The sequence below is a fragment of the Atractosteus spatula genome, chromosome 17 (genome assembly GCF_055471065.1).
Source record: "Atractosteus spatula isolate fAtrSpa1 chromosome 17, fAtrSpa1.hap1, whole genome shotgun sequence".
Taxonomy (NCBI): domain Eukaryota; kingdom Metazoa; phylum Chordata; class Actinopteri; order Semionotiformes; family Lepisosteidae; genus Atractosteus; species Atractosteus spatula.
This window is the reverse complement of record NC_142722.1, coordinates 12,193,804-12,219,974: the sequence shown is the minus strand read 5'-3', so window position 1 is coordinate 12,219,974 and position 26,171 is coordinate 12,193,804. Positions and strand designations below refer to the sequence as shown.

The window sequence follows — 26,171 nt, the reverse complement described above, 5'->3', positions numbered from 1 at the left end:
GTACAACGACTTTAATGAAGTAGATATCCTTCTGTGACACATTTCTGCCAGGAAGTGAGAATAAATGGGTTCTGTCATGTTATGACTTCATACTATTAATGGTTTAAAAGTATTCAAACTGAATTTGTTTTAGAAACATAAACTGAAAAAAGAAGAACAGTTGCAAAGGAAATGTTGGTTTTTAACCCAGTTAACCAAATAATGTTGCAGCAATATAGAAAAGTACAAAAGTACAACTTAACATGAAGCACAAATTTATCTATACCAGTTGATGTTGCCAAAACTTTTTTGTTATATTTTTGTCACAACCAAAATGTAACATTACCACCAAGCTCCTGCAGTGTTCAGCATGGTTTTTGTAACTTTTAAATAATTTGCAAAAATATCACCAATATAACAACATCTTAAAACATTTAACAAAACGTTTGTATTAAGTTTTGTTAAATGTTTTACATTGTAATAATGTGGTGTTTAAATTGCTGACATAGCCTGTCTACTCACTTCTAGTAATGCATAAAAACTGCTAAAACTGAAAAACAAACTTCCTGGAGTATTTGGAAGTATTGTTTCCTAACAATATTCAGTATTTGGAAATAATGTTGTATACCCAAGTAAATACGTTCAAATCATCTTTCAGACATAGTTTATAATTGAAAGCAATGTACTAGAATTAAAGGTCAAAACCAAATGGTCTACTAAGTGAGTAATTGAAACAGACAGGACTGAAGTAACCTTTTCTTGGTAGATGTTAATATAAATGGTAGTAATTAAATTGACAGCAATTGCTTTCTTTTTGGATGTCAGTATTAGTAGCAAAGTAGTATGAAAAGTATTCAGTCTTGCTGACCAAGTTTCTATTTAAACAAAAATAATCTGTTTAGCAGAAGTGGACATTAGGAAAGGCCTTTGTGTTTTCAAGGAAACGATCTAAAAATCTCATTTTTCTAATGTTGTTGCCAAGAACTGTTTTTGCTAAAGTGTTATAGAAAGCTGTCATAACATCAATAAAAATCTGGAAAGATAATTTGATGTAAATAGTAGTTGTGTTTATAGAAACAGAACACAAAAGCTTTTAGAAAGCTTAACAAAACATAAAGCAAAATGCTTTTTATAAAATAAGATGAAGTTTAAAGCATTTAACTCTATTTTATAGCCTTCTATGGTAAGCAGTAACAATGAAGTTGTTAATGAAGTAGCGAAGTATTCTATTTACATTTGGAACATATGAACTCATACATTTCAAAATGTCTCTTAGGCTTGATACAGTATATTGACACTGGAGAGCACTTTTTACATTAATGGTTTTTTCATAATAATGGCTACACTCACAGTGTATTTTACTAATTTTATTTTGGGTCATGTTCAGGTTTTTTATTTGAAGCCTTGAATCATAGGTCTCTTTTCCTGTGCCCAGTCTTAACCTTGTCAGTAGATTGAAAAGATTCTTATTAGGATGTCAGAGCAGACTGGCTCTCTTCACTTGTTGAGATGAAATTAAAAATCGAAGAAATCTGAAAGTTTTTCAGTATGAATGAGAAGTATAATTTCCTCAAAAAATAGAACTACAGATTATTATGTTTCTCTGCATATATGAAACACTAGCTTTACTGTAGCCACCTTCAGATTTGTGGCATTAAGATGAAGATTATGCATGCTTCCTCTAGACATACAGATAATTCATCTCTTATTCACCCTGCCAGATCGCAGTGACAGTGAAAGCCTTCGAGCTCTGAAGTTAAAGCAGGTCACATTGCTAAATTACAGGTGCATGGAAAACCAGATGGGTCATTTGTGCATCTGGGGGTAGTGTGCATTGGGGCAGAGTGGTGGCTCGTGGCTAAGGATCTGTACCTGCGCCTGTGGCTGGAAGGTTGCCGGTTCAAATCCCGCGGCTGGCACAGGAATCCTACTCCGTTGGGCCCGTGAGCAAGGCCATTAACCCCAGCTGCTCCAGGGGTGCTGTATAAATGGCTGACCCTGTGCTCTGACCCCAAGCTTCTCTCTCCGTGCCTGTGTGTCTCATGGAGAACAAGCTGGGGTATGAAAAAAAGACCAATTCCTAATGCAAGAAATTGTATATGGCTAATAAAGTGATCTTATCTTATCTGCATGGAAAGCCAGTGAGATTGCTGGTCCTCAACTTGTTGTATAGGGCTGCTTGTATAGGGGGGATCCCAGTCATATGTGTTAATGGCACAGACTAGATTACAAGCAGTACTGTCACAACTATAGGGCTCAGCTGTCATTTTGGACAGGGTCCTTTTCTGGGTGGCCCACTTGGGAGCACAGCACTATATTCACCTCGGTTAAATTACTGTTCTGGCTACAGAACAGTTCTACATTTCTGTAACTTTGAATTTGTTATTTCTAAAATGTAAAGTTGTGTTTCATTGGTTGCAACGGCCGGCTCCTGCGCATATTTAGAAGCGGCCACTTCTAAAGTCACTCTATTAGTCACTCTGTAGTTTCCAACATGATCCGTTGTTTCCACAAGCATGCTCAGTTCTACTTTGAATGGAAGTGATGGCAAGCCTACTGGGCAGCGCAGGACTTCGTTTAAGCACGCATGAAACTGTTTAAACCATTACTTCAAATTGGCTGTCGTAAGGCTGTCATAAAAAGGTTCCAGCAGCAAAAGCAAAGCTGCTTTCACATATGAATCCTGCTGATAATCTTGCTTTTCAGGTCAGTTTCATTTAAACGTAATAGCTAAAGCTTTAAACATTAGATGACAATGTATTTACATGGGTACAATGAAAAAGATTTATTTGATATAGCATCTGGTTATTTGCATTATGTTTGCTTGGGAAATGTATTTACAGTACGATATCCTTTCTTGTATGGCTGCCTTAACACACACATATAAATAAATATATTAGCCTATATACAGTATAACAAAGAAAAGAATTATTACATCACTTACACTGGGGTGAAATGTGATTAGAATGATTGTTTGATGACATTTTAAACAGCCCTAAGCATTAATGTGCTTCAATGAGGCTGGGAATAATCACTAGTAGAAACTGTATCCTGGCACTTGGGATATAAACACTCCTAAACATAGCCGGCTGCCATATGTTTGGTTCTGTTTTATATGTTAAAGGAGGTACGCAGATTTTTGGAGCACAGAAGTCTGTGTACTGTCCCATGTATCCGACTGTTCTTCCAGGATGGTGCAAATTAAAAAATGAGATGAAAATATGTAAATTGAGACAGAAAATTAGACATAAATACTGTTAAATACAAACTTATTGACTTGTCTCTTGAAACTGTACACCACTGATTAAGTTCGGTTAGAAATCTGTGGAGCATTGGCACTCTCTTTCTGAAATCAGCGTTGAATATTTGCTATTACTTGCTAAGATGATCAGCATTCAGCAAACGTCAGTACCGATAATACCACACTAACTTACTAGATAACATACTGGTAAATGAGAGTAGTCTAATTATTTAAACTTGAGTATTACAAGTCAGCAAATAACATTGTTTGAAATGTCTGTTTGAAACTGTTTGGAATGAAATTTTCTCCACGATTATATGGCTAGTCATAAAAAAGGGAATGGTGCAAATAAACACGATTGCAGATTTTTAAAATTAGTTATTAATTTGATCATCTTTAAGACACAGTCATCTTGTATACACATTTGCTTAGTCAAGAGCTTTAAAAGGAAAGGAGAGCTGAACAGGAATTGCAAGCAAGATCTTACAGTAAACTATCCTCCATTCCTTGCTTTCATCTCAGTCATATTTATATGAAAAAGCCTATTGTTATGTAGGTTTATAATTTTTATTGTCAACTGGAGTTTGTCTTCATTACAGCAGGTCCCGTTCTGCAAAGTCAAAACAATAGCATGAGATAATGCAATCTAATGCTTAGATGAAGCCAAAGATAAAGGGTAATGTAAGAATGTTGTGTTGTGCATGATCTTATAAGGTTATGTGTAGATCCAAGTTCAGCTTCCTGCCTAGGAGATGAGACATGCCTTTCTAAGGACTGGTTCTTCAGAGGCATTTTGCAACTAAATGCAACTAAAAGGAATGAAAAGTAAAAACAAATACTTAAAATTACAATGTGATTGGAGTTTTTTATTGCTGTGTGCTGAGGTTGTCTGATTTGTTCTGCACATTGTTATATCACAAACAAGTACAGCTTGTAAATTGCAGCCCTCCTGCCCCCAGGCAATTGTGCAATTGTGTTAGCAAAGAAATCGTGAAAAGAGAGGTCTGTTTTCTGTCCTTTGAGAGCTTTTAAACACTACTGTTTACTCACCACATGCCTAGGAATATATCTCTCAAAAGTACAATTTTGTGGTTTGTGTTCAAGGCTGGTTGCCTTGTGCACCCAATAACAATATTGCACACATTATTATTTTCTCTAATTTAGGGGCTATTCCATGTTTGTCTTTAAATGCAAGGAACTGTACACAAAAGGTATATAACATTACCCAGATCTTGACTTTTAATACAAATTATGTTTTAATCTATCAAACGTAGAGAATGGGCTTCCTTGTTAGATGTGCTACAACAATCCCCCAAAAGGTAAAGTTCTAAATTAAAGGAAAACCATAAATGACATACACAAATATTTATTATCGGTGTATTTATCTCCTTGATTATCATCTAGTGTGCATAAACACATGAAATTAACTCCACCTTTGTTTTCTAATGTTAGTTTGATGTTAACTTTAAAACCTTAAATTAATTTGTGCAGTGCTATATCTAAATATCAAAAGCTTGTGGCCAAAGCATTTTTCCTCCTTTTGGACCTGAACGTAAAGATGGCGCTCAGGAGTAACATTTTAATTGAATGAACCTCATAGTGTTGGCAGCAGCCAGCCTAATTGTTTTTATGAAATGTACCATCTGTACCCTTTGACCTTCAAGCTTGTAAAAATGCTTGAATGTTTGTCCAAAAGATCGCAGGAGTCCATACAAAATTTACGAATTACTCACAGCATGTGTGACTTGAGTTTAAAAAGACGGCCGCACAAAAGCCTATTGAGTTCCAATGACCTTCCATGTCCACATCACTTGCAAAGCAAAATTTCCACGTTAGAGAAGGTTCTGGATGGGATCTTAGCACCATGTTTGCCATCTTGCTGTTATCTTTAACGAGCATATTTCCTTATTTTTCCTTCAGGGCAGCCAGTTTTGATGCCTACAACACCCTTTGTCCCAAACTCAGCCAGCGCTACAGTACCTCCCATGGTGAGTTTCAAAGATGATTTGAGAAATGAATGTATTGGGGACTGCAACTCTCAGTCCTCATTTCTTTAATAACTTCCTGTTTCCTCTGAATGCTTACCTCACTGCAAATGTCACATCTTTCAACTCATTTAACGAAATGTTATTTAGGCACTCAGCCTTTTCTTGTTAACTGCACCAAAGAATACCTTTAAGGCCATAAACGGTCAGTAAATAAAACTTTATTACAAGGAAAAGCAATAAATATGATGGATGATATGAGATGTTGAGATAAGGAATGATCAGGAAAATAAAAGCTGATATACAGTATAACCTACATACTGTACTGTATGTCAAATCACAAAAACTTTTATTTTGGATATATAATTATATTATGTTGGAAATGTATATCAATTTGGATATGTTTATTAATGTAAAATATAGAGACTCCTAAATGTGTCAGTTTGTTTGTTTGTCTGTCAATGAATCATAGGTCAATGGAATGAGAGTTTATTCTCTTTGTAAAGATGTTTTCATATACTGTACGTTGATTATACTTATAAATGAAGACGATAAAGAGAAACAAAGCAAAATTGCTAACTCAGTCTTATCATGCAAATACTAAATACTGTTTATTCTACCTCCTGTCCAAACCCAACAATGAAGTTGCAACACTCATTTAGCAAGCTTTTAAATAGCACAAAACCTGGGAGCACTGAGCTGTAAAACACCAATTTCTAAAAGAAGCTTTTGATTAATAAAAAACAGTTACTTCTGTTTATTGTAGTTTTACTTCACCTCCTATTAGGTTTTATTTCTGAGCATGTTTAAAAAATATGGGTCTCTGCAGGCTTGTAATTGTTTTTAAATATTTTTCATGATGTACTCTATCACAAATGTGGTATTAAGCAGTCAGTTTTGTAAAAACACATAAGCAGATGGTGTAGTTGGATTTTAGAGATATAGCTGAGGATCTCAAATTAAAGTCCAGGCAGGACTGTCCTGTCCTGCTGGCCACAGCTGATGAGTGGCCCAGTCATTGATCTTCTGGTGTTTTAACGACCTTGTCCATGGAGATGTTTTCTGCATGGTGTCTTTCAATCATGCTGTTTATTTATTGTAGAAGTCCTACAGGTTGATAGCCCAAATTAAAGAAGAACTGAACACATACTGAGTAAATGGAAGCAGAGGTGATGTTGTGAAACTTTCCTGGTGTAATAGTACATGATGAGACATGACGTTATCAAGAAAAACAATGTCTGAAATGTGGTGGATGTTCATGTACAAGTGGTATGTCAATATGTTGTCTCCTGTACAGCCTGAATGTCAGTATGTGTCCATGTTCCCTTATGTGATAGGTCTCTACTGATGCTTACCATCCAATAATAACAAACCTGACAAACAAGGCCCAGAACTTTCACTATCCGGTACAAATGCTTGGCTTTCTGGAAAATGTTTCCATTAACCTTCCCAACAAGACTATTCCCGAAAACACTGCCTCCAACCTGACTGAGGTATCTCAATCTTTTCCTGTTGTTTTTTTCAAAATAAAGTCAGCATTAACATTGTAAACATCTTTTCCTTTATTAAATAATTTTTTACGTTAGGAATTATAGCATGCAAGATTAGGTATTGTTGTCACAGGAAGCTGTTTGAAGTGATTTATTTTAGTAAAATAATATAGTTTTGGATTGTTATGGCAGCTTTTTTGAGATATCGCCAATGTAATGCAGATGCAGAAACCATGAAAGCCTAAACGCTGAACTCCCTTTTTTCTTTATCAGGCATTTTTAAAGACTGTTGAAGAGGTACTTTCCTTACCTGGGTGGCCTGATGAGGTTAGCTGCAATATTTCACTGTGGTTAATATTACATGAAATTAAACAAGATTGTTCTATTTAAGTGCATATCCCAATGGTAAACTTTGCTCAAAGCATGGAAAACCTAATCTCAAACCTCAACACAGAGTAAACAGATAAATATGGGCTTCTTAGACAACAAAAAAATGTTTTAAAGAGGTTGTGGTTTGTATGTGAGCAGCACCATAGCCAAGCTTAGTTCTTATTACACAAAGAAATTGTAAACCAGATGTTTTAATACTTGAATACATTCCAGCAAATTACACAGAATCTAAAGTAGACTAGAAGGCACTGAGTATCAGATTTACATAGAACCTAACGCAGACCAGAACGCACTAAATATCAGATTTACCCGCTGTAAATTCCTCTGGTCTCAGGTCTCTTATAAAAGCTATATTAAGCATATGAAGTATTGCCTATTATAAGAGATATATAAAACATATTCAGGGTGTACAGATGTAAATGTATTTTGTTAAACTCTGCAAAAAGGTGCTAAAGGAGGAAATCAGCAATGCCATATACAATATCAGATAATGATCAGAAATGATCATTTTGCTCTTTCTGTGACTGAGATGTATAAAGTGCTAAATTAGTATATATACTAGTAAATATACTAATTGTGGGGAAAAAACACTGCATATATTTAGTTTTCCATTTTTTATTATGTAATATATCATTTTTAGAGTTTCCAAATGTGTAGGGTTTAACATGTAGGGTTTAATTTAACAGGTGTAGGGTTCCTGTATCAATCTTCCCATCTTGTGATCTTAATGGATAATTCTTTAAAATGTCAAATTATGTGTTACCTTCTCACTTTGTGAAAATGACTGCTGTTCTTCAGGACAAAGTGGCACATAGGAACATTCAAAGAATTTCCTTGTTTTCATAGAGAGCATCTTTATACAAGCTTTGTCACAAGCAATACACAAGACACTCAGCTTTGTCCAAACTTAAATTAGAAAAACTCATTAAATAAATTCTAAATAAAAAATAAAATAAATAACTCATCTTTTGACTTCTATACCTCTATACTGTTTAACTGGATGCCAATTATTTTTTTCTTACATTGTCTTCTGTACATATCTGATTATGCATGCATCTTTTTTTTTTTACTATAGTCTACCCCAGTAGCCAGTGGTTTGATTGAGACAGTTGAAAAAGTCATGTTACACATGGTTTACAACCTTGAATCCAGTACCCAGACTGTCATATCCATTGATGGGACCTCATCAGTTGCAGGTACCTTTAAAACCTTTGCACTCCCACCTCTATAGGAAATTAATGACACAAGCCAATAATTGGTTATTTATGGACCTAGATTTTACTTCTTTCTGTACTAAATGAAGTTGTACCTTGCTTTTTTATTTGTTATACCTTGGATCTGAAATATCAGGATTTTGAAGATTTTTAAATAAAGTCCAGAGCCCTTTAGGTTGCTGTACCTACGTTTAAAACAAAAACTGCCTACTGAGGGAAAGTGGTAGACTCTAGGATCTCCGTTTCAGATGAGATTTAGATTTTATTAGATGTTTTTCACAGAGTAATAGTTCGATTTTTTTCTTTATTGTTCTCACTTCAAAGGTTGACCTCTCTCTTGCACAACCATCTCTTGTGAGCGAATGAAAAAGTCTTAGGCAAGATCCTTAATAAACAGACCAAATTTGTATTCTTGATACTGACATCACATTTCACTTTCTATATACTGTACTGTACGCGTCGGCCAAACTTGTAAATACTTTCCAGACAATTGATAATATTAAGAAATGAAGTGGTGATTGCCATCGTGCTGAGCCTGAGCTGCACTAACAGATTTGTTTATTTGTTTTTGCATTCTGACAGATTATTCTCTTGTAAAGATCCCACAGAAAATGAACGTGTCTCATTACCGCTTTCCCATAAAGGGAAAGAACTATATTTCTGTGCCTGGGGAAGCTTTCACCCACAACTGTGAGTATGGGAATTCCTTCCTCAATATTCCTGCCTTCATGTTTCTATATCTCAGTGTATGTGAATTTGCCTTTAATTGTATTTTTTAATTAACCATTTTAACATTTAGTTGTATTGCCAGATTTTGAATAGGCACTCCATCATCATGTTTTGCCAACCCAAAATGGGTGAATCCTTTATTTTCTGTGTTTTGAAAATATTGAAAGTAGGTGTGGTAAAGAGAAACAGGGACACAGTAGTTGGAAAATATGCAAATGTTAATGTGATGCAAAATCAACAGCAGTACTTTTACCTAATTTGCTTGGGAAGTTTGTTGGAGTAAAAAACTTTAACCATTTTCAGATTATGAACTTTGGAGCACGTTTCTCTGTTGTTACTGTACTTGCTAGGTGTCATGTAGTATAACATTTGCTCATTATAAAATTATATAAAGATAGGGTTACAACTGGCGAGTTTACATTAATGTTTATTTCTCCCACGAACGGACAAGGCACACGTATGCGAGTGGAAACATTGTGAAAACGGCCCCAAAATCGGCCTCAGGTTTTCCCGGGAAATTCTCAAATTCCAACTTTTTTTCAGCATATAAAATTTTCAAGTAATGGAAAACACACACACACACATAACCTAAGCCAACAGTATCTGGATCTTATCTCTAGAATGTGCTTTTGCATTGTTGCAGATGTTCCTTCTAAAATAGTAAAACTACTGATTAGTATTCAAGCCAGCAACGCAACACTTTTCTTTACAGCAGCATTGTTCTTTATTATAGCATTCCACCAGGTTTGTTTGTAAAAGTGGAAGACCTGGGGGATATCCTAATACTTTCTGAATGTTTACTATTCTCAAAGAGCTTTTTATTCAAAACAGTAGATCTCCTACTCATTAGCATTCAAGCCAGTAACAGCAAAACTAACAATCAAAAGCTTAGTAGACCTCCACCTGTGTTTTACAGCAGCATCGTCCTTCACTATACAGTAGCATTCCGTTAGGGTTATTTATGAAATGAAAAGACTTCAAGGATGTCCAAGAAAATATTGCATTAGATTTGTATTCCGTTACATAAAAATGGCTGCAAAAAACAGTTTTCTGTAAGATGATAAAATTATCATCTTTTACATAGCATTCCTTTAATAATTTTAAAGCTTATCCCAGAGCTGTCAACACAAATGTAACTGATTTTTCATTATATTCATAGAAATTTCATAGAAACAGCAACCTGTTCTTTTCTTCTTCACTTCCTATTCCCATCTTTCGTTACACCTGTATTTTATGACAAAACAGTGCTTACCGTGCCATTTAAATTAACAACTTTAATCCTGTATTACAATGGCATTTTCGGCAGTGTAACGTGAAGGAAAGTCTATTTAAAATTAATGCAAGCCTGGACACATGGCATAGCTCATTAAAGGCGCCTAGTGGAGGTTGTATAACTCAGTCAAATGCATATAAAACAGCAAGACATTTTTGAAAACCAGGTTAAATTAAATCCTAATTAAAAAATGGGAACCTTTAATGTAAATTTCCGTGAGTATACTTATATTTATAAATGTGTAGTTTGAAATGTTTTGGTAAAGCAGAAAATAAATTGTCTGTACTATAAGGGTAGATCCGTCTGAAGAGATCCTTACCCATACAGGAGATTATTCTATGGAAGCCTTGGTGTTCTTCTGAAAGCAAGGCTCAGTCCGGTCCACCGAAGTATGTTATGAGACTGAAAAGGGCAGGGTTCACTTTTCCCAGAGCATGTTGATGTTTCATTCTCTTTCACTACTCTGCAACCACATTGTCACAGAGGTTTATCTCTTCAGGGGATCGATAGCAGTGGTCCTATATTAGAAAGACCATTGTGAAGCCTCACCTGTGCTCGAGGTTGGAAATCCACTGACATAATACAGAACATCTCACCTTTCACTTCTTTGGGGCTTTCAGAGTTCAGGCTTTGTTACATTACTTGAACAATTTCTGTTTACTTTTCCCTTCTGAGCTCCTGAACCCCTTATGAGATACTTAAAACATAATCATTGTAGCTGCCTTTTCATAAAAAAATAAAATAAAATATCCACGTACCTTTCTTGGGCGACTGACTTTTTTTGAAGCTTTAAGAAATTTAGAGCCACTTGATCAATTTGAAAAACCTGTATTGTTACTGAAGGATTTTTGTCATGAATATTTGAATCCAGCTTGCGACACTGCCTTAAACTAATGATGTGCCTCTCTACAAGGATTAATAAATGAAATGTCCACAGCCAGAGAAGTACTGAATTTGAAAGTGCTAAGTATGTCTTGCTATCATAGATGTTAAATGTTGTTCTCTCTTTTTCCTCTGTATTATTTTTTCAGTCCACACACCTGCTGGTATTTGTTCCAGCTAAGCTCTTAGTTACACAATTACAGCTTTAATGGGATTAATAATAGGAATAATTATTAAACCTGTAGGAAATCTTTAACCTGATGGAGATTGCCATTAAACTATTGCTTTTCACAAGTAACATAAAATCCCAAACTTTTGGGTAGAAGAAAAAATCCTCCAACAACTTGTTAGCTCAATTAAAGCTTCAATCAGGTGATTAAGCTCAGCTGATATGAAATCCAGCTGGTGTGTGGGCTTTCAGGACCCTGGGATCCCCTGTTTAACGTCACTTATTGATCTGATTAATCTGGGCTTTGTTTTGAGGCTACAAGCAGCAGCCTTCAGACAGCATTGCAGAGATTCCTTTGCTATTGTTTCACATTGTGGGATGCTTTCAGAACACAGGAAGTTACTTCAAGCTTCTTTATCAGATTTTTCACCGGTCAGTGATTAATTTGACAGTGCTGTGGTTTATTGAGACCTTGAATACTAGGGATGAAGCTTTTAAAAACATTGCTTCACTTTCTATGAAGGAAGATTTTTTTAAATAAAACCAATATTAGATTTACCTTGCTGTTTCCTTTAAAAGATTAGATTCTGTACATACAGCATATGTGTAAACATCAGTCATATACTGTATGTATGCATGTATATACTGAGGGTTAATAAAATAAATTTGTTACGATGTTAATTCTTTATTCTGTATTGGATACAATTTGTACCTGTAATGAGAAGTGCTAAATGCCAGGATACACTCCTGATAAGATGAGGCCTTGAGCTGAATCATTACAGATTGATATTTTAATCCAATTAAATTGTTATTTTTTTCAATTTCAAGTGAATTTGATGACTTTAGTATTTTTTATTTTACTATTTATTGAACTAATTTTACCTTAAACAAAACTTATGTGTAATGAATGTGATAATTCTGAATTGTGGTCAGTTGGTGTCAAAGGACTAGGCAAGACAGTGTTGTCTCAGATGAGCAGGATTTACAGTAGGGCTGCATGTATTTCTGAGGAACTCTGACTTTATGAGCTAAGTTAGACACATGGCATGCTGCTGTCTACTTTCACCCACATACAAGCAAACAAGATTCTTATTAGCTGGGGAGTGTAAACCCAGGCAGGTAAGTGCTAATTAATTTCTACTGAGAGACAGAATTTTACCAGCTCAATGAAAAATGAAAGCTGCAGGTCTGTGATGTGTTTTTAATACACCGATTCATTTCTTATTTTTTTCCTGTTTTCCTATTCTTATTCTTCCTCAGCACAAACGACCATTGTGGGACTCTTCTACCACACCATGCACAGATACTACAAGAAAATCAACCCACTCAGCACAAAGTAAGTTCTGTCACTGGTGAAGGTGGCAGCAGCTCATCATAATTTCTCTAACTCGAGTTGAACTACATTATTACCACATCAAAAACTTTGAGTTTGATGATGTAAAAATCAGTGTAAAATAGATCCTAAAGGACTGAATGCCCTAGAGCTGATTAAAAGAAAAATATATGAAGATGATATTTAAGTTAATAAAAAGTTGTAAGGATAATATGATTCTTAATCCAATGATTTACCTCTTAATGCAACAGAAATACCAGCACATGTGTGACATGGTAGCATCCAGTTTGATTTAAATTTTAGGTTAAACTTGCTGAACAGACTACATGGAAATAATAAAATAAAAAAAACCTATCTTGTACATTTTCACTGCTGTACTGCCCGTCACAGTTCTGATGGAGTGGTATGTGTACCTTTTACATGATGGGTGGAACTATTCAATGGGATTGAGGTAGACAATTAGACAACACTGCTTCCAAATGTGGCTTAAATGTGTGAAGTGAAATGGGAACTAAGCAGAAAAATAAGCCTACATTTTCACACAAGTTATTGCTAGCTATTACATTGTACTTGAGTTCAATTGAAATAAATCAGTTGTCAGAAAAAAACTGGGACCATTTCTTTTGTGGCGACTCTACTATTTTCAGCAGTTTAAAACAATAGTCATGGGAACCCTACAGCACTGAAATAAACAGGAAATTCTGGCATTTTTACTTTTGGTCAGGATTGTTTTTTGAATTTGCTGTCCAATCAATTACAGTTAACTTTTTATTCTTCCCGCACACTTACTTGAGTGCAACCTGTTTCCGAGCAGTGTTGTGTGAGACCACTAAGTAAATTGTTGCAATCTTTTTTCTGCTTGTTCTCCATAAATGGTTACATAACTGTATGTTACAGCTATTTGATGATTTCTCCTGGCTTAATTTTGCATCAGTGCCTAGTAAATGGAGTAGCTGGTGTTTAATTTAGTGTGGAAGTGAGAATGTAAGGCTAAATAAAGCTTGAGTGCACCTCACAAATAAATGAAAACGATAAATCATGGAGAAAACCCAGGCGAAGGACGATGTTAATTTTCATAAAAAATGAGAGATAAAAAGATTTGTGAGTGTCCGCTTAAGCATGCTAAAAACATTTCCCTTTGTTCATTTTTTTTATGAAGCACACAGGTTCGGACTCAAGATGTAATGGCTTTAAACTTCTAATAGCCAAACTTTGATTAATTCAAAGTGCCTTACGCCTAACTGGAATGGCAGCTGACAGATTTTAGATAGTAAATTTGCTTAGAATGTGATAAAGAGGTCAGAAAAAACTTGCATTCAACATCTTTTTAGAACGACTTTGCCTTCATTGTGACATGAACAAAAGCATGACCAGTGTCAGGTTGTGTGCGCCTGGCATAATGTAGTGTTACATAATGGCCAATAATTTCAGTTGCTTTCTTTGGCAGCAGAGGGTTGTAACATGGCTTGATAATGTCAACTTTCAACAGATGTCTTTACCTTAGCTAGATGTTGAAATATTTTAATCAGATTTTGTGCATTTTTAAGCAATTAAAAGTTTTCAATGTTTATGTCTAGAATGCTCTGAGCATCTCGTTTTTGTCTTCTGTTGCATGTAGAATTAACGAGGCTGCTGATTTCAAAGATTGCCAGATCCAAGTGAACAGCTACCTGATTTCCCTGAAGGTCGAACCCCCTCCTGCACTGTCTGTCAACCTCTCAGGATCCCCCCTCATCAAAATCGTCCTTACACATTTACTGGTAAGATATGATTTACTCTGTGCTACTGTATTGAGACATGTCATCGCTATTTCTTTGTACAAATACAAGTAAAACAAACTGGAACCTGCCATCTAGCTGATCTGCTCTCACTCCCCCTGCTCCTTAGATTGTGGTGTAATTGACATAGTGCAGCACTGTGTGTACTTTCTGTCTCTCTTGGGGAAGATAGGTCATTTATTGGGCAGATGTCAATATTCTGTAAATTGTATTTTATGCTTTCAAGACTGTAGGAAAACCTCAGAACATGAGGAGGCAATTAGGCCAAGGTTATCTCATCTATCTGCTTAAAGGTTTACTTCCAAGTTAACTCATCAAGACAGTAATAAGCATGGAGAGTATGTAAAGTCACCTCTAGCAGAATTTTGAATTTCTTAATCAAATCTTGTCCTAGAATCCATTTGCTTTTTCTCTATAAATATTCCATTTTGTCAGTGTAGTGGTCCTCATGTTATTCTGCCTCTCAACAGTAAAATCCACTGTCCCTTCTATGATATTCAATTTATATGCTGAGTCTGAAGTACATTTTGTGAGTCTCAAGTACAAACCACTATGCTTCTCTTAAATAGAAATGTGAGGTGCACAGAGCACTGTGTTCTAAATAGAAACAATGTTGTGTTGCCACTAGAGGATGGAATTCTCATTAGTCACATTGGTAAGGCTGCCCATTCTATTTCTTTGGATTATTTCTTGTTTAAAGTAATTTCAGTCAAACTAAGTGAGGCATTAAACTGGATACCAGCCTATGATTGCTGTGAAAGTCCCCTTAGTATCTGTAACCAGCCTTTTGGCTTAGGCAAAGACCTCATAGGAGTCCCATAGCAAGAATCAAGAGATCTTTAAAATGTAATAAACAACCTGTGGTTGCCCTTTTTTACTTGACTTGTGCTCATGTTGCTAATGGGACAACCACAATGTGTAATGACTTTCTGAAATGTTTTAAGTATAAGTGTACAATTCAAATATTCCATTTATTGCTCCATGTATTGTGACAATGTTTTTGGAACCAGTTGAAAACCCGTCCATTTTTGATTTTCTTGTTTCATTTGTTTGCTGATTTAATGCATTTAATAAGGCACAGCTGTTGTAATTTGGATTCTTTGTCTAAATATTTGTTTCATTCACATTCTGTTGCGATCACCTGTTTTGTGTCTGAGGTGTTCAATTCTGTTTTGTGGACAGATGTTTTTGTGCATCTCCAGGCTTAAATCAGTACTGTATGTCATAAGACCATTACTGAAGAAGCCTTCAATATATCAGAATATCTCTGGTAACTATGGACAACATGAAATCTGCTTTTTGTGGCAAAGGTTTTGGAGGATGTCGTGGTCACTGATTTACAGTCTGTGTTACTTTAACATATAAAAATAGCTCAGCAACAGCTTCTGTTAATGTTGTGAACAATCAGTTAAAGACTTTGGGTTCTGGTTCCTTCAGTTCTTGCTTAATTTGGATGTTGTGTTTGATACTGTTGATGTGAACATCCTTCTTAAAGGTTTATTGCTAGAATAGGCCCATGATTTTGTACCACTTGATCATTGTGTGTCTGCCATAATGGCTTTTTCTATTGGTGTGCCTCAGGGGTCTGTATTGGGCCTCTTCTTGATTAATATCTATATGTTACCTTTGGGTGAGACACTGCATGACACTGGATATCATTTGTATTGTGAAGATGCCCAATTTTAACTTGGATACTCAAGCAACAGTTTCCTTGCTTATGTCACGCTAACAGGATATAAAAACATAGCACACTTTTCTTATGTTAAATACTGATAGAACAAAAAGGATATTAGTTGGTTCTACAAACTGAATTGTTACATTTTTAAGTTTAAGGCTGTCGCTTAATAATTTTGAATTTACTTTGCATAGCATTGTCAGAAAGTTTGATTCTACTCTAAGTTTTGTACTACATATTTGAAGCACCCTTAAAGCACCCTTCCTCTATTCATTTGCAGAATATTGATCAAATCAGCTCCCGCTTAGCCTTTGTTTTATCTATGGTTGACTATTGTATTGCTCTGTTGGCAGCATCTCAAAACTTTCACTTGAAAGTTTCCAGCTTGTGCAAAACAATCCTGAACTGCTTTTCTCAAAAAAACGTTTATACTATTTTTTTCTACTTTTTTTCTGCCTTTTCTCATTTTGTTTTTAATGTTTTCTTTTATGTCATTTTACAGAACCCATTTGTTTATGTATTAATCAAATTTGTTTGATTGGTATTACAATTCCCATCGGGAGGTTAGGGATTGACCGGAATATTTAACTCATTTCAGTTATACATAGCCTTTTCTTTGTTTCTTATTTTGAACTGAGTTCTTATGACTTTTGTGACCCTGAATTAAAAAGGAGCTTTCCTTATGGATGAAAGTCTTTCCATGTTCAATAGCACGTTTTTGCAGGGATCTGCCAGAGTTCTTGATGGGAATCTTTTTTTAACAATGCCCTCTATCCCAGGCTTTTTTAAAAATGAAACATGTGGTATACAAAAAATATAGTTATTGAAATTTGAACTTTGGGTTTTCAATGCTTTGAAAGGAGAAAAATATTTCACTTTATGTAGAGCATATTTTTGCTTTGATAATCATTATGGCTGGGATTTAGCAAAGGATATATTCACAAGCCAATTTTCCATGGGAAATGCAGTCAAAAACCTAAATGAAAGGGAGTGATTTGAGTGAACTAATAAAATATGTATGGCACTGGTTAACCTTAGATTAGTGTTGAATTGTACCAATAAGTGTACAACTTCTAACCTCTAACCTAATGAAATGCTTTTCACTGTTTGTTACTTCCATCTATATTTTTTTTAAGTCAGTACATTCATGGATTAACAGATTCAAACTCTAGGCACAGATAACATTCTTTTTTGACCTTCTATAGTTTTGCCTCTTATTCTACCTGTTGTCTTTAGATATATTACACTATTAAAGCTACTAACAAAAGTTTCTAATATTCCGCATCTCCAATTTAATATTCTCAAATGTAAAGAGTAGGCTTTGTAGAAAGTTATGAAGATGGAGAAACTAGAGTAACTGTGGATTTTTTTTATCATTTAAGAAGAAAGTTTTGGGAGAAGTAAAAAGCTATATTTCAGTAACTCTTGAATGTGAATAGAGAAGGTAATTTTTCAAATTATCTTTATCTTTATGTTTTATTCATATTTATTAATGCAGGCATTTCTGAGAGAACAAAAAACTTAGTCATAAGGGTTGGATAGACTCCTGCTTTGTGAAATGCTGTATGTATAAAAATGTTCTCTTCTTTCTTCTTCCTGCTGTCTTTAAATTTATTAAATGAGTGTTAAGGAAAGGGCACTACTATATTTAGTGAATTAAGAAAAAAAAACAGTAAAATAACTGAAATACAGTGCTCTCTTTTTTATTAAGCATAAGAAGAACTCTATGGAGGTATTACATTTCGGTCTTTGAAAGTGCTTTTCCAGCTAGAGCAGGTTCCAGGCAGAAAATATTCAGTTGCTATTAAAATAAATTGCCATCAAAATGGTTTTTGTAAAGATATTCAAAATAAATGAGAAACACTCCGCATTGCTTAACTGTCTTGATTTGTTTTGTTATACCTTTCCTCAAAGAGAAATGTTAACTTTGTAATTACCAAGCATTGTCCTTGTCAAATGATTGCTTAGTTTATTTTACTAGACACCCATCTCCTTTCTTAGATGGAATTCCAGAGAAAATTTCCTTTTTTAGATTGTTACACACAAATACCAGCACACATGCCTGTTGGCAGCCATTTTAATGAGACTGAATTATTGGTCTATGCATTACATTTGCAATGAACAATATTCTGATTAAAGCTGCAGCAAAATCTGTAAAAAAGGTAATGGTAATGTTCAGTGATTACATACCAACGTTGTGAAAAGATGACTTCAGAGCCAAAATTATGAAGATGCAATTTTATCCTTTTTTTTGTCTAGAACTGCACCAGAACAAATTACCTAATATCTGGGAATTTAGGAGGCAAATGTGCTTTGTTTCTTGAAAAATACGGAAAATATCTATAGTCCGCTGGTATTTGAGTTTATGGAATAGGACGGGAACGTAGTGAATGGTATTTGCGTGGTGAGTATCTTAAGTGACTTAAAAAGAAGAGCAATTATTTGAGGACAAAGCTTACATAATAATTAAGAAAATCAAAGGAGCTAAGGGCACTACTTATTCAAGGAGCTCACAGATTCTGTGAAATTGGGACATTTGCTACAATCCATTTACACTGAGCAGAAAGCAAGTTGCTATATCCCAAGACTGGCACTCTTTTCAGGAACTGTGAGGTTTCCCAGAAGTACTTTAAAAATTTATAGCCACGGCTGCAATTCTGGTATGATATATGTGATGTGCTGACCTCTTTGGTGTTAACTACCTCTGTTTAAGAGACTGTAACCTCAGATGAACAAAGAAGCTGTTGAGTGACTACATCCAGTTAATTAAAGCTGAAGCATTGCATTGAAAAGGGGGTACCGTATTAGGAGTGCTTTGCTGTCAGCCTGGGCCATATTTTTCAAACTTTTTCCCCTGCTCCTTGGTTACCTCATTTGGGCCTCTCCCTGTTAATTACAGCGAAAACGAAATTCTGTGATTAATCTGGAAGTTTTTCTTTTGATGTCTCAACGCAAGGCAAAGGTATTTGTAATTAGGAATGACCTTTATTGTGCAGGAAGCCTGCACTCTGCTTCATGCTGGTATGACTATAGCTCTGTTATCATAACCATCATATTATACAATATTAAGGTTCTATTTATTAATACTGAAGTGTTGTTTTCCTATATCAGGAGCATAATAACTGAGTAATTTATTAAATGTAATTCCTGTTCTAAGTTTATTGAATAGTCATTCATCCTAGGGATTAAGTGCTAACATGGTCTATTAAATTAACTAATCCATAGTACAGGGTGTCAATGTTTGTTGTTGCATGTGCAAGTTGTTGACATTTAAAGCTGTTATTTTAGGACTTGCAAATTAAATTCTGGGTGCCGGATAGCACAGGCAAGTTATTCAGAATGTGACCTCTGATATTTAGCATTTCTATTTGATTTAGGTTAGAAAATCCAGTGGAAATTAGGTCACAGCAACAGAATGCAATGGTGCAGCCGCCTTTCTTGAGAGAAGTGCCAATCAGAATTGTAAGGTATAGTTTGGATTTGTCATTTTAGCTCTGAATGGGAGTAGGAATATACCTAATGAAAAAGGCATTTCTTAAGATATTGTATTAAAATGGAGATAAGTCTGTCTTGGATTGTATGCATTTACTTTAATTGTAATTCCTTGCAATAATGGGCTGCACAGTGAGTCTTCGTTCCCAGTCCCAGAGAGTGACCTATTATCAATTGCTGCAGCTATAGCTGACTTGTTTCTCACGCCAACATTGCCTCGTGTTGATTTGGTCTTGGCATTGGAAGTGATTTATTGCACCCTGAGTTGAGGGGAAAGGAGGTGTGTGCAGGGGCGTGCAGTTAAACATTAATAAAAATAACCTGGTGCCTGATTGCAATGAAAGATTGGGGTGAAGAAATGGAAACAGTGATTTTGCAATAAGTGCCTCTGTTGCTCTGGGTCCAAAATGAAAAGATTAAAAAAAACATTTTGACATTCAAGGACTTACTAAACATCCTAATACATCGTGCTTGCACTGCACGATTCACAGAGCAGCTTCAATTGACCGACTAATAGATAACAACAGCTTCCTCTTTTGTTTTTAAACACAAAGTTGTCAGGAATGTTGGAAGTAATTATTTCTGCATAAACTATTAGGCATCGTAAGTCATTTGACTGTGTTTGATTTGATAATAATAAAAATAATGACAAAGTACCAAGCCGGTGAGACCTACTATATTCTGTTTCTTGTAAAGTTCCATTTCCAAGGCTACCCATTACACTTTGTTGTTTTCATGTTGTATTGCACATAAAGTTAAATGGCTTGTCTTAATTGTTAAGTACTGTGTCTGTTCTTTTTTCCTGCTTGTTTTAGAATATGGAACTCCCTTGACTGGTGCATGTTGAAAAATGCTTTTGTGAAAACAAAAACGTTCATGAAGACTGTTGAAATAAATCTTTTTTTCTTTTTTTACAAGCATAGCCAAAGTTAGTATCAGAAATTTCTACAACAATAATAACCAGTCTTAACTGCCAGTGACTTTTTATAACTCCCAGAACACACCCAAATCTTGTGGGAAAAAACTCTCTCTCACTTTGGGTAGTGGACTGATCAATTACAGATGGAAGTCTGGCGCTTGGTGTGATCCTGCTGCCAAGAGTTATGCGCAGAAATTCTGGAAATGAGCAGGGTAATCTGCCCAGTTGGTAAGACTTCTGCAATCTGTCTTAAAAACATCAGCTCCATTACTGTGGCTCTGCTTCTAGATTCAGCGAAGCGCCCAGAGGTCAGGGCTACCACTTTCTGTCAATTGATCAAACTAAGTAATGTGCAAAGATGTCAGGTGTGACATTTGTACAGTATTCAGTTAAGGATCTGTGTTATTTTTGAAAGTGCTTGCTCTATTCCTTTGAGGTTTTTCTATGACTGAAAATCCATCGACGGAATAATTCAATAATTTCCTTGAAGAGAAAAAAATGTGCCTGTATAATAATATAAGACCTTTATTCAGATCCACTTGTGTAGATGTTATTTATATGTAGCATTTCACACATTTTTTCACACAAAACTACGTACCCTACAAATGGCATCTAGATAATGCGAAATAAATATCCAAATTTTATTTTTATTGCCTTTAAACTGTAGGGTATTCCATACTCAGAACAGGTAAAACATCAGGTTTGAGGAAGATGTGTTGGTTAGGTCTCTTTGTTTATCCATGTAGCATATGAACTAATTATTAAAAAGCTTAGGCTTTATATTTACTGTGATTTGCATCATTGTTTATGGCTTAACTGGATGCTACTAGATTGTGGAGTAACTGAGAGGTTAAATATCTTTGGTGATATTGACTTTTCTTTAATAGAAGAACTACATTAATCAGCAAATTCACATTTTACAATGAAAATTCTACAGCCTGATACCTTGTTGAGAAGGAAATCTTTCTTAATGGAGGACAAACATCCGGAGATATTGTTTAAGAGCAAGATGTTCAACTCAGGCATGTCATTATAGAAAACAGAGAGATCCCGAGCACTTGGCCTCCCTATCCACAGTATAATATTCTGCTTATCCCCATGTAAGCATTCTCTTTAGAAGGCACAAATATGAAAAAACATAATTTACATTAGTATACCAAGAAACAGCCCTCATAACATGTACATATAATTTCTACAATGATCGGTGTCTCTAGCCTAACAGTGACTTTATTGCTGATGTTCTATCTCGTGCATGATGTACGTGCTAGTGGCAGGGGATAGCGCAGTGAAGGAGCTCCCTCTTTCCTATAACTCTCTGTTCAAGTGCTGACAGAAGTGGCAATAATGAATCAGCTGACTTGAATCATTTGGTGATAGTTGGCATTGAGACAAAATGCTAGCCTTGGGGTGTTAAGAGCCCCCTAATTCCCCAGTCTTATTTTCATCTCACTTTGTGCTTCTTTTTTTTTCGCCATCAGTCTCATCCAAGCATATCCAATACAATTTAGTTGTTTTTTTCTATCTTTCTGGTTTGTGCTGCACAGCTGTGCGGGTTACATTTCCCCAGATAGCATGACTTCATCTGACCTGTGCGCACCAGCCAAATAGGTCCCTTGCGTTCATTCCGTTTCAGCATCTTTAGTTTTCATCTCGCTAATATGACACTATCACATGTGCTTTCAAACTGTCTTTCTCAATTTGGTTTAGGACCTCTTTGCCAAAAACTGGGGATTTCTTTTAACAAGTCTCTTGCTGTGAGACGTGGCTTGAAATCTTTGAAAGCAATATTTTTTTTCTTTTGGTATTATGGCTGTGCCTTGGTGTTTATAAAAAATACTTCATGCATCAAAGGTAGGAATAAAACATATTTCCTTGAATAGAAAACTGTGTTTCTAAGGAGCAATTTATATGCCTTTACTTTAAATAGGTTATTTAAGCAAAGAAGCAAGAACAAAAGTTATCAAAAGGTTTTGTTTCTTGTGAAAAACTTTGTCCTATTTATTCTGTTATTTAACTAAAAAGGTTTCTGTGGTTTTTCCTCACATTCGCTGATAGTTTTGTAAATAGAATAAATTCTGTGTTGTATTAATGATGCTGCTGCCTTGTCTTGTCACAATACAGAGCGTATTCAAAATGTGTACTCGAATGAGATTTGTCAGGGGAGGGAAAATGAATACTCTGAAAATTATACCCTGCACTTCTTTGTCCTTAATTAAAGGACATAACATAAAACATCTCAAAGGAAAAGAGAAGGAATTCTGTTTTTTTTTGGCAGGGGAGACTGTTTGGCATGGAGTAAGTATTTTATAAATTTAGAACATAAGAAAACTTTATATAGAATTTGTCCCTCTTAAAATATACCTAACCACAATGTGGTAATGATCTGCATGCCAGAGAACCACATTAGGCCTTTAAAATCAGATGATACACATTAGTTTTTGGCATAGCTCATTGTAAAAATGCTGTCGGGGACGAGATTAGTGTGAGAAATAGCATTGCTCACTCTCTCACTCCTTGTCTTTTTCTCTAGGTGTACGTATAATCTCTGTTTGACTTTAAGACCATATTTTTAAGATTTATTATTATTTATTTATAAGTCTTTATAACTTTTACTTAAAATATCAGTGAAGCTACTGTATAGTGATAGGAGCTAAAACTGCATGCCGTTAGAATTAGCATTACAATTAGTTTGATATTTTATTGCATCACCTTCCTGTGAGGTCAGTGTAGTACTCTAATAACATTCATATGCCACTAATATTTTGAAGGGCAATGCTTCAGATTGGGAAATATTTACAAAAATGCCTGATTATTGCACCAATATTGAATGAGTTTATTAAAATGTACTTTCTCACTTGCTTAAAAAGGCATTTTAACTTCATCCATCAATCATTTTCTAAGCACGTTGCTGAATATAGGGTCACAGGGGAGCTAAGACACCCTGGACTGGATAAAGCGGTGAACAAAATTGCACCCCGTCCAGGGTGTATCCCCAGCAAGGGCATCAATGATGATCAATTTATCTTACAAGGTACCTAAATGGGACCTCAGAGAGCTTTTATATTTATTCTGAATAAAACAAATGAATATAAATCTATTTGAAAGTCACCAGTATTTTCTAATTGCTAATCTGGTTTGGGAAGGGCATACCTTCTTTAGCAAGCAGGTGATACAGGGAGTAAACATGGAATCTAATTGCTATTAGTGTGACATACCACACATTCATGAGAGTATGGAGGCATGACATCATTCTGAAATTGTACTATGCCATGTGCCATTATTCATAGTCAAGGAGGTATGACATCATTACAGCTGTTGGATATCTCATGCATTCCACATTTGTTGTGTGATAATTAGATGTAAAATACAGCAGCCTATCCAGACAAGCCAACCTAACATCACATCGCCAGACAAGTTCACTCCACTCTTGTACCTGGTAACAGACAGTCAGGACTTGGAAGCTCAGGGTAGCTCCCAGGATGTCACCATCACACATACTGAAATCTGGACACCAGTCACAGTAATTACAATCATTGCCAGTGACACCAAAACCACAAAAAAGAGATTTTAAGGTCTATTTTCAGAAACCTTTTTTTTTAATTTCTAGAGTCTGCAATTATTTTTGATATACTATACCCACTCGATTTGGAATAACTGAATTTTTTGTTTGGCACAGTTCAGCTCACTGCAGTGAGCTATGCACCCACACGCAGGGGAGAATGAAGAAGTGTACCCAGGCTCCTCTGACACACCCACTTTCTATTACGGATTGGGTCCACAATCTGTCTCGGGTGTTAGGTTAGACCATATGCGAAGTGGTAAGCTGGAGCTGGAGGTAACATAGTTCGGGGAAAACACACAGGGGTTTAATAATGCATCAAAATAGCAGTGACAGGTTGTGAACCGGTGAACAGGGGAACAAAGAGAGGCGTCCACATCCGAACAGGTCCAAAGGAGGGTCAGGGCACAGTCCTTGAGTCCGATACATGAGATCCTTCCTGAGACAACACAAGGTTAAAATCCCCGGGAAGAGGAAAACACGAACACGGGCAGTCCTGGGATCACGGGGCGAGGTCCTCCAGGCCCCGGGCTCAGAAGGTCAGGCGATGTCGGGGAGGAGGCTGTGCCCTCAAGCGTCCAGGAGCCTGGTGACATCCAAACCCTAATGCTGAGCCCTGAGCACTGGAGGCACTGGGATTAAATAGAGGCAGACAAAACAAGGCACACCTGGAGAACATACCAGCAATCACGCAGAACTAGTGACGGGAGTAGTGGAGCTCCCTCTAGGGGAGGGATGTCGACCGTGACACTTCGTCACATCACAGTCCACACAGCGCCCTGGGGGAGGTCCGGCACCGATTGGAGGAGAGCTGCAATGCTTGACAAATGGGCACCGTGAGCCCAAAAACCTTCTAGATACTGCAGGGGACTCCAGGAGCTGAAAGAGCCCTGGCTGACTAAATTCACTCTTCCTTATGTGGCACTTAACCAGTTGGACTGCTGTTATGTGTACAGTACAGTACCAGAGTCCTTAATCAGAGAGCTCAATCCATTCTTCGGCAAGCACTTTTATTGGTTGAGCTACTGTATTCATGAGCCCCTGAATAACTTCACAGGGGATATCCATAAAGCTCAATTGGTCCAAACATAAGAAAACAACAAGACGTCGTAAAAAAGGATAAAGTCGAATGCACCAAGCTTTTCTTTCCTGTGGCACTCCTACCCACTGCTTGTGATATGTGTGCTGCAGCTCACTTAGTGCCGTGGATAAGCACTCGGACTGAGCCAGGCAGGTTAGTGTTCAGCCTTGGCTCAGCTGGTGCACCAGTGGAAAATGAGTGTAAGTGACATTTGATTGTAAATCAGTTTTTTCCAAAGACAGGGCAATGAAGATTATCTCACATAAGAATTAATCCAATTTCCCAATTAAGAAATGGGAAAACAAACTGATATGTGCAGTCTGCCAGGCTTTAGGATTCTATTTTTTTTTTAAATTGAACCAATGAGTCTAGGGATTTAAACTGAACCTGTAGCCAAGACCTAATTACTACATCACATTCCTAAAACTATTAGCTCATTGCCCCTGGGGACTCCAAATCCAATTGAAGGAATTACATGGAAAAAATGAGTTATAGTCAGATTTATTTAAACACTTTTAAGACAGGAGGGTGTACAGTTCTGTACAATGTAATAATAACCTTTGAAAAAAAGATATACTGCTTTGCTTTGATCCTTTTGATAGAAGGACTAGGTTGGATATTTATGGCTCTTGCGGCTGTGATTGATCGCTACAGTTTTGATTTCAGGAAAAGAATGGTTTTCTGAAGATGATACCCCTCTACTGATCATAATTAAAAAAATACTAAAACAAACCAAGAAATCAACATTCTGTGTCCTTTAAAAAACTTGCCGGGTAATGACTACTGCTGCTAAACAATTTGTTTTTTCATTTTGATTTGTAACTCAACTCTAAATACATCATCATAAAGATCCTAATGGGAATTTACTCCTATCACCCTTAATGTGTCATCACAATTCACCTTCTTCTACTAAAGGAACCGTTATTAAAATCTGTGGCTGACGAGCATTGATTATATACCCAAAGTTTCCCATTGAAATAGC

The 26,171-nt window shown here is 36.0% G+C and overlaps 1 protein-coding gene across 1 annotated transcript in view; it reads left to right on the top strand.

The window, feature by feature from the left end:
* Window positions 1–26,171, top strand: part of adgrd1 (adhesion G protein-coupled receptor D1) — a 79,953-nt gene that overhangs the window by 8,703 nt on the left and 45,079 nt on the right. The window contains exons 7-13 of the mRNA XM_088935443.1: window positions 5,141–5,208; window positions 6,543–6,698; window positions 6,969–7,022; window positions 8,161–8,281; window positions 8,882–8,989; window positions 12,613–12,688; window positions 14,304–14,445. Of these exons, the coding sequence (XP_088791569.1) occupies window positions 5,141–5,208; window positions 6,543–6,698; window positions 6,969–7,022; window positions 8,161–8,281; window positions 8,882–8,989; window positions 12,613–12,688; window positions 14,304–14,445 (725 nt within the window). The remainder of the gene's footprint in view (window positions 1–5,140; window positions 5,209–6,542; window positions 6,699–6,968; window positions 7,023–8,160; window positions 8,282–8,881; window positions 8,990–12,612; window positions 12,689–14,303; window positions 14,446–26,171) is intronic.